At 26.1% G+C, this 10,471-nt stretch overlaps 1 protein-coding gene across 1 annotated transcript; it reads left to right on the plus strand.

The window, feature by feature from the left end:
• Positions 1-6,397: 6,397 nt before the first annotated feature.
• LOC133817333 (heat stress transcription factor A-4c-like) lies at positions 6,398-9,641 on the plus strand. The gene is made up of 2 exons (XM_062249820.1): positions 6,398-7,266; positions 8,327-9,641. The coding sequence occupies exons 1-2, from the start codon at positions 7,051-7,053 to the stop codon at positions 9,419-9,421; spliced, it is 1,311 nt and encodes a 436-aa protein (XP_062105804.1). The 5' UTR covers positions 6,398-7,050; the 3' UTR covers positions 9,422-9,641.
• The last annotated feature ends 830 nt before the right edge of the window (positions 9,642-10,471 follow it).

Genomic DNA, 10,471 nt, shown 5'->3' on the forward strand with positions numbered 1-10,471 from the left:
TACAACATTCAATGCTTTCTGTTATAGTTTTTCACTTTAATTTGTTATAATTCTAAATTATAAGCTACTGAGTTATTATATAATATAGGCTAATCAATCATACGCTTCACATCAACCCCAAATCAGAATTACTTATGCATACAAATGTTATATTATTCAGATTCTTGTAACTGCCCTATTTTACACCTCATCTCCCATCTCTTAATAGCCTAGCTTTATTAGATATATAGATAAATATTAATATATATTTGATAAACTCAAAAAAAAATATAACACAAGATTGAGTTAAATCAGTCACCATAAAAAAATAAAAATATTTGAACAAATTACAAATTAAATGGTACTTTATTTATAGTTTAAAAATATAACACCTAGTGGTTTATAAATCATGTGAGACTATAAGAATTTTATAAATTGTCAATTAATTTTTTTGTTAAATAAAAAAATAATAATGACTACAAATTATGAGAAAATAGATAAATAGTATAAAGATGATTTTAGGAAGCCACATCAATTTTTTATAGCTCTCGTTTATATACATACATAGATATAGATATATAATGTTTAAAATATCATTATAATAATATATAATACACAATATTAATTTTTATTAAAAAAATTATCATTTATGTTTAAAAATGTTATCATATTATATATATAGTATTAAAAATCATAAATAATATTTTAGTTTAATTTTTCATTTAATATATTTATGTCATTCTTCTATATATATAATATTATTTATTTATTTGAAATTTATATGACAATGATACAAATTTAATAAAAATAATTAATAAATTCTATAATTAAAACTAAGCAAATTGTATGTTGCTTGTATCTAGTATATCAACGTGCAATATGCACGTTTGTTTAGTTTTATTTATAGAATTTATTAATTTTTTTATTAAATTTATTTTAATGTCATATAAATTTTAAAATAAATATCATATTTTAATTAAAAAATTTATTTATTTTTGTTTAAGTTTATGTTTATTCTAGTTTTTGAATTTGGAAGTAACAAGAGATTATATATTATATGTTTAATGTAATATTAAATATTATATATAGATTTTAAATTTAAGTTTCTTGCTAGTTTTTAAAAAAAAAAGTAATTTGTTGCTAATTCATAATAGATTATATTATATGTTTAATATGATATTATTCTAATAAGTGAGTTTAAATTTAATTAAATTTTATTTAAGTTATAAAACGTATGATTTTATTATTTTTAAATAATTATCATTGTAAAATATCTCAAAAATATCATATTTTAATTTGTTTAATTATTTATTATTTTAAAATAATGATCATTGTAAAATATCTACAAAATATCTTATTTTAATTTGTTTAATTATTTATTATTTTTAAATAATTATCATTGTAAAATATCTCAAAAATGTTCTATTTTAATTTTTTTTAATTATTTATTTTATTTTATTTTATTTAAATTTAAGTGTTTACTATAAAAATATTCTATTAAATATAAAAATATTTCATTAAAGCTAACATTAAAAAAATAAAAAAACGGTTACAAAATAAAAAATTGTTTTCTATATACAATTGAAGAGATACGTGACTTATATGTTTAAAAATAGACTTATTGCATTATTAGTGTCCTTCTTTGATGTGTCTTGGCACATGGGGCCGTTTGTTGGAAATTTCTAAAACATAATTTTTTTTTAAACAAAAAAAGTTATTTTCTAATAAAAATGAGAATGAAGTACAAGACTGTAAATTGTAATGAAACTTGGCATTTGCCTAGAAAGACATAACGTTCTACTTTTATCATCTATGTGTTTGGAACTAAACTCTCTTTGAATTTCCAATGTTCTTTATGTGTAACATTTGGTTCAGTATTAAAGGACTTAATTTAGGTTGTTTTACTGTGGGCTGGCCTGAAGAATTTTAGGTACTTGGAAAAATTAGAGTTTAGGAGTTCTTTTTCTAAAATTTCTAAAAATTAGGGTATTTTAAAAAAAAAAGATTCTTGGGCTAAGAAAGACCTAAGAGTAGGTCTAGCCCGCCTTATCTCGTGACCCACCCTTTATAAACTAATAATTTACTATTTTGTTAAAAGAGTAATAATTAACACATAATTTTGACTAATGTCTCCATTAGCGGCGGTAGTAATTAGTAAATATCACAAAATGTAATTAGCAATAATCATATATGTCACATCACACATGTTAGAGAAAGAAATGAGGGTCACACAAGAATCATTAATACTGGTTTGAAAAAGTCAAATGAAAGAAACCTGAACCTGATCATTATATGTCACTAAATTCACTCTTAACAATTGCTCGCCACCAAGACCAGCATGCAATTTTTTTTTGTTTTCAATAACAAAAAAATGCAATAAAGAATTGACAAACATAATAATATTAAAGCATCCTCTTACTATAGTGTCTTTTTTTTTTGGAGTATGGTATTAAATTTGGGCTTTATACATAATGTAAATTAATTTTAAAAATATTTTAAAAAACCTATTTATACATATACCATGTCACGTGACTACGGTATACTAAATTTTTAAAAAATTGGGAAATTTCACTTCTAGAAATTTTTGTATTTTTCTAAGTTGTAAAAATATTGATAAGATACTGTTTGATTATTTTTTTTTTAATATAAAAAGTTTATTTTTAGATCATATAATTTTTTAGATACATTTTGGTTATCTCCAAAATTTATTTGTAAACATCTTAATATACACTGATTAGTTATTTTTAAGTTATATTATGATATCTTATTATTTAAAATATATTTTGGTAACCTTCAAGTTTATTTAAGATACATTTTAGTTACCTTATTAAAGACTTATTTGTAGACATCTTAATATACAAATTAGTTATTTTTAGGTTATATTATGATATCTTATTATTTAAGATATATTTTGTTAACCTTCAAGTTTATTTCATAAACTCATATAGCAAAAAAAATATTGTTAATTTTTGTTGCAATGTAACTTATTTTAAGATGATTATGATACCATTTGGTTTCTTTATAAGTTTATTTAAAAACTTATCGAAATTTTTCTATAAAATAGGTTAATTTAGAATACCATATAGTAAATTTCAAATATAAAATAACAAAATACTTTTAGTAATTCTTAAAGTTTGTTGGTACATTGAATTTTGTTTAAGTTTAATGTTTGGTTACTTTTTAGCTAAACCAAATATAAAAAAAATTAAAATGTTACTTTTGATTTCGGTCATCTTCTCGAACGACAACAAAAAAATTTATGCTTCTCACATATGAAAAAGATCACTTTAAAGAGTAGGTCACAATGAATCCAAATGAACAATAATGTGCCCGAAATTTTATTTTAAAGTTGCATATAAAAGAGAGAAAAGAGTGAGATTTAGTTTTCACAAGTGCATTATCATTAGTTAAAAATAATAAAAATGATGTCTAGAATTTACTTTATTATACACTACTCAAAAAATAAAATAAAAAATAAGAATATACATGTCCATCACACAAAAAACGGTATACAAAAATTAAAAAAAAAAGTATGAAAAACGACATAGGTGTAAATATAATGGTGCTAGTTATTTTTGAAAATAAAATTCAAAAAAATACAATATGCAAATTTTCCATATGCAAGTGGATAATATAATATTTTATATTAAAATAAAAATTCAACATTTAATAATTTAATGTACATGTATCAAAGATTATTGACTGTTTCATATTTTTTATGACGACTTTTTAATTTTCTATTTCCATATATTTTTTTTTGTAAGAATGTAATGTATTAGATCACAATCGTAAATGGAGCGTAAATAATACAATTTGAATGAAAGATTTCTTTTATTCAATAAAGTTCCCCGTCTAATCTTAGGTGGTGTTTGGTATAAGATTGATTTGACATTCTCATTCTTACCAAATCAAACCCTCGTACCAAACACATCTTTAGAGTATACTAAATCAATTCATGTTTTTCGATATTAAAATTGAAACCACTTAAAAATGCCCTTATTTAGACAATAAAACTTTAATATTAAATAGAACTCTTATAGCTTGAGTCCAATTTCATTTTTAAAAAACTACCTAATTTTGTTTGAAAGACCAATAAAACACATGTACCACAAAACAACAAAAATAGTTAACTTCTTAAAATATATGATAAAAAAGAAGATATATTTTGAAATTTAGTATATAAAAATTCATTTGATTAAACACCAAGTAAAAGAGAAATAAATTAAAGGGTTTATAATTTTTTGGACCATGTGTTTTATCTCATTACTTGTTTGGACTCTGTCTTTTGACAAATTTTTTTTGGACCCTATGTTTTGTATAATGGTTCAAATAGACCATTAAATTCAATTTTAATAAAGAAAAATTTGAATATAACAATACATTTGTTAAGCAAAATGATTTTATTTTTGTTTTAAATTGTTAGTTTGGTGAATTATTTGTAATTTTAGGTCAGAAAACTTTGATCAAAATCGAGTTTAGGGTTCTATTTGAACTATTTTATAAAATACATGATTCAAATAAGTAATTGGACAAAACACATGGTCAAAAAAATATAAACCTTCAAATAAATATATTGGGTTACTGTATTGAAAAAGGACCATACAAATTTAGTATCTGATAGTTTATTTTAGTACCAACTTACTGATACCAAAAAAATATCCTTTATTTTACAATTCTGTATAAAAATATACATTAAACACAACTTTTGTTCTTCAATAAAACTAAAATATCTCTATTTTAATTACATAATATATCAAAAAAATTAATATTAATTTTCTATAATTATTATTCAAGTTTAAAAATAGAAAATATATAAATAATCTTGTTTAATTAAAAACCTAAAATTTGTAAATAAAATCTTCTTTCTCCTCTTAACTTTTATTTGATTAAAATAACTATAATTTAAAAAAAATAAAAAACTATTTAGAAAATAAATTATGGTTGAATGTCAAATTATTATTATTTCAACTAATTAAAAATTTAAGAAGAAAAATAAAAAATATTATTAATGTTTTAAAATTTAAGATTTTTAATTAATTAAATTATTAAATTTTGATTTTTTTAAATATATATTATATTATGTAATTAAAATAAATATATTGTAGTAATATTCAAACTAAATTTCATCAAAATTGTATTCCGTGTATTTTTAATTTTTTTTACTAATTTTTAAAATAGATGATAGTATTTTAGTATTTCTATTTTGTGGTAAGTATTTTAGTATTAATTAAACTATATAATTGTGTAAGTTGGTAATGAAACAAATAAAAATGTACTAAAATAGTATAATCCCATTAAATAATGTGCAATTTGCATCTTATATCACTTTTTGAACAATACGAGATTTTTATTTTGTTTATGTTTGTATTTGTATAGTTTTTTTTAAAAAAAAAAAATTCAAACATATGTGATTTTTTTCCCCATATAAATGTCACTTTAACCATAGTTTATGACTTAATGAAGTTGTATTATGAAAAAAATTGAAAGTAAATTGATAAAAAAAAAGCCACATAAAAATATAACTTTTAAAAACTTATGTTTGGAAAAATTATTAGTATGAGAAAGCCATATTTATAAAATTTTATCTGAATTAATAATATTTGAGAATATTGTTCCAAATTTATACATACATTGAAATTAGCTATATGAAATCTAATTGACTTTTGTTATCCTTGAATGATTTCTATTTATATTTATTTTAAAAATATATAATTGTCTTCAGATGTGAATCTATCAAGATTTTTTTTAAAAAAAAGAATATGGCTTTCACCAAATTTCTAGGTTTTTAAAACTTAAATTTTAAAAAGTCATAACGAATCTAGTTTTTTTTCTAATTAATTTTCTTAATTTTTCATAATACTATAACTTATTTGTTAACTTATATAATATATATATTTACATAGAAAAATCTAAACATTTAAAAACTTAAAAATAAAAAAACTATAGAAACATTAATAAACTTAAAGTTCTCATATAAATAATTTAATGACAAAAAAAAGCCATGAGGAATGTTAATTCCATATTCTAATCATACACATTTATGCTTTAAGATATTTATGAATCTTTTCCTTAGACTAAGTAATGGTTTGTGACATAAAGAACAAAGCATTATCTACGTCATTTTTGGACACCTTTTTTTTTTCTTCTAATTTAATTATTTTGTCAACATAGGTGAACACTCAACTAAAAAAAGATGTGATTTTTACGGACCAAAATGCCCATGCATGTTTATTCTTTGAACGTGGAACGAAGAAACAATATATGCTTCAGTCAACGCCGGTGTTCTACGGAACAAATCAGGATCGCTTCCTTTTTCCTTGTTCCTTTTAAGCTATTTGTTTAAAATCTTAAGATAATTCCAAAACACCGCGTACTATGCCTTACACAAATCAAAGAAAATCTTATATAAAAATTAACCAAACCCCACTACTTATTAACCATATGTTCATGACCCCATCAAATAATATATACTATTATATATATGATTTTCAAAGGCAGTGCTTGGAATTTCAAAGTTGGAGACAATTCCAATTCTCGTTTCCCTGTTTATGCTTCTTTTCCAAGTCGTGCATTGTTTGCTTGGTCAGAAAGTCAGACCTTTTAACAGGACAAGTCTTTCTTTTCTGTTGCCTCATCATCTCTGTCTTTCTCTCCATAAAGGGTTTCATTTCTTTCTGTCTGAGCTTCTGAAAATCATCGAGCCTTATTCTTACATGTTCCCACTTTCAGTTGGTTGAGTTCAGTTCGATTCTTACTCTGTTTCTCTCAACAAAATATTATAAAATAAAATTACCCACTTCGGTTCATTGAATCTGAGGCCATTTGATTCACTTTTCTATCATAGATTACAAAAGTATACTTGGGTTTTTCAGTATTGGCATCACTAAATCGGTTATTAGTTCTTATGGTTTCTGGGTTTTGGAGTTGGACCTGACATAACTGAGATTCTCTTTTCTCAGGGCTCTTCATTTGATTTGACTTTAAAGGGTGTCTATTGTCAACCCTTTCTGGCTCTATTTTGGCTGAGTAGTTTGGTTTTTTGAGCTCTGGATTTTTTTTTTGTCTTAATCAATGGATGGGTCACAAGGTAGCTCTACTGCACCAGCACCATTTCTAACGAAAACATATGAACTGGTTGAAGAACCATTGACTGACAACATTGTGTCTTGGAGTCAAAGTGGTTGCAGTTTTGTGGTATGGAATCCAACTGAGTTTTCTAAAGATTTGCTTCCTATGTATTTCAAGCACAATAACTTTTCCAGCTTCGTGAGGCAACTTAACACTTATGTAAGTCCAATATTGGTTTTCTTTCATTCCATCCTTTAACTGTTTCTGGCTTTGTTTGATTGAGTTTGGTATGTTTATCAGTATGCAACTTCTGTGTAAGGATCTCTTTTTGAAAAGTGTTCCCATATCATATCAGAACCAGTGCATGAATTCCATTAGCATAATTTTGAGTCTTTTAAATCATGAAATTATGTACTTGTGGAACCACATTTCTCACCTTACTTGGCTTTTCCGGTAGTCTTTTCATTAAGGTGCATTTATCAAAAGTTAAATTAATTGGTTTAATTTTTTTTTTCTTTTCTATTCTATTATGGTGAATACTATTGGGAAAAATTGATATATGCACTTGACCAGTATGATCTTACTGTAACAAATAGGAGTTTTGGTCTTTGTGAATTTACCTGTAACTTTATAATAGTTCAAAACCAATAGATCACTAGTACACTGCTCATTTGAACCACCTAAGATTATTAATAGGCTCTTATTCAACTTATGCTTCATGAATCGGTAACATGATCATCTGGATTCTGGTGCTGTTAAACTGAGGAATCTGATACTGCACATAGATTTTGAACACTTTTTTATGAACTGCAGATAGGTATGTGGCTGCTAGTGCTACTTTTGCCATGCTGTGATATCTTATTTGAGGATTATTAATTAGTGGAAACTTTTGGAGTCTTCTGCTTTAGTCTAGATGCTATGAGAAGTGACCTGATTTCACCTTTTAAACTGTAGCAAAAGTTTAATTGGCTTAATCACATAATTATATCAGTGTGCTGAGGACTAAAATATCTGTTGTATGGAGAATTTAAAGAAGTCTGAAAATGTAGTCTCTTACATGTGTTTCTATAGAATTTGAGGTTGCACCTAATGTTTTCTTATATGCTATTTTCTGATACTTGGTAAATTTGATCAAATTTGGTTTTAGTATTTTTGTTAGTTTAAGGTTCTTGTCTTTATTGTGTCATCTGTTTTAGCTGTTGTGGCAATCATTTATTTCTTTGTACTGACAGAACTCATGCTAATGAACCTATGCTAATCATGTGTTGTGTATGAGCAGGGGTTTAGGAAGATTGATCCTGACCAATGGGAGTTTGCAAATGAAGATTTCATTAGAGGGCAGAGACATCTTCTGAAGAACATTCATAGGCGCAAACCGATTCATAGTCATTCGATGCAAAATCAAGGGAATTGTGCTCCTTTAACCGATCCAGAAAGATATGAATATGAGAAAGAAATTAAGAGACTAAAACATGAGAAGAATTCTCTTCAGTTGACACTACAGATGCATGAAAGAGAGAAACAAGAGTTTGAGCTTCAAAAACAGGCGCTAAATCAGCGATTCCAAACCATGGAACAGCGCCAGATGCGGCTGATGGCCTCCTTGGCTGAAATAATGCAGAAACCAGCATTTGCATCTATACTTATGCAACAATCAGATAACCACAGCAAAAAGAGAAGGCTATTGAGCTCTAGTAACCATTCTGATGAATCCAATATGGACGAAATCTCGAATTGGAATCCAAAAGACACAAATTTTGATAGAATGTCAGCTCAAACAACAAAGTTCGACCCCATTGAGAAGCTGGAAGGGTCTATAGGGTTCTGGGAGAGTTTTCTGTACAGGATTGGTGAAGAGTTCAACAGTGTGGGAGTGTTCTCACAGGTCTCTCCTATCATTGACACAGAAATAGACTATGTTGAGGTCAATTGCAGATCAAGTTCACCTATGTCACATCTATCTTCACCAAATTCATTTGATGTTCATTCATCTCCTGAGGCGCCTGGCTCGGCCAATCATCTTGACATTGGCAATATATTTTCAGCATGTCTTGATGTTGACACGACACCAAAATCTTCAGGGCTCGATATGAACTCGAGCCCTGCTTGTGCTATTGAAGTTGAGGCCTCTAAAGAAGAAGATGTTGGTGTAACTGAAGCTTTGCCTGCTAAAGTAAATGATCTCTTCTGGGAACAATGCTTGACAGAGACCCCTGGTTCTTCTGATTTACATGAAATCCAGCCAGAGAGAAATGAAACCGAAGACAGTGCGAGCGGAAGCCAGGCTGCAATTCACAGGGCAGATTGGTGGAGCATGAATAGTAATGTTAATAACATCGCAACTCAAAGAGGGCATCTCACTTCAGCTATCTAATGTTTAGTTTAGTGTCATCTCAACATTTGATAGTTCTGATAGTTGGTTGTATAATATAGTGATGAGACTATGTTGAGAAGGCAGATAGGTTTCAGGCATTACATTTTTGTAGCAAAAAGACTTAGACATATTCATTTGATTTTATGTAAGTATATGAACTATGATGTTAGATTGTAAAGATTAATCTTTTAGACTTGTTCTACCCTTTTTCTTTCTTTCATTCATATAATCTATATTCATTCATAGATTACAGACTTGGAAATCTTTCTTGGAGCAAAATTTTCATTCTGGTAGGTGAATGAATGACCTTTTCATTCACGTGTTTGAAATTGTCTAATATGTTGGATCAAATTTACAAATCATCATCTTTCATTATCAGAATGTTCAATTATTAGTTTTGGTTCCAATAAAGAAAAAAACTTTCTACAACCATTCCAAACAAGTCATATTAACATTAGCAGATCCCTTTTACACTCACACTTTTCTAATCAAACACGTTGCATTTCCATTCAATTAGTCTGAGACAGTAATATTTTCCAGGATTGGCCAAAAGATAAAAAAGAAAATTTAAGGGGACTAAGCATATAATTTTTTAAAAACCTAGGGATAAAATAAAAAAAGACTATTTTTTTCCCAAAATTTTTGTGAAGCCCCTTATCAGTTGAAATAACATCTCATTCTTGTTTTTTTTTTCGCTTGGTTCCTTAACTAAAAATATTGGGTGCGCTTGGAAAGCCATCCAATAATTGGAACTGAGTGTAATTCAAAGCAATTACTCTAATTGACGTGTTTGTGACTATGTAATTACACATTAATTATGAAATTTGAGATAATTGAAGGGTCTCAATTATACTCTCCAATTTTGATAGCCCCATAAGAATTTAGTATAATTACACTGTAATTACTAAATACTATCAATTTTAAATAGTATTTATTACATAATATTTTTTTACTACATAATTACTAGCTATTTTGTCAAACATGACATTATGAATTCATAATTAATTACCACTTGACATTCAAACATACCATGTATTTTAAATAATAGTG

The sequence above is a fragment of the Humulus lupulus genome, chromosome 2 (genome assembly GCF_963169125.1).
Source record: "Humulus lupulus chromosome 2, drHumLupu1.1, whole genome shotgun sequence".
NCBI lineage: Eukaryota > Viridiplantae > Streptophyta > Magnoliopsida > Rosales > Cannabaceae > Humulus > Humulus lupulus.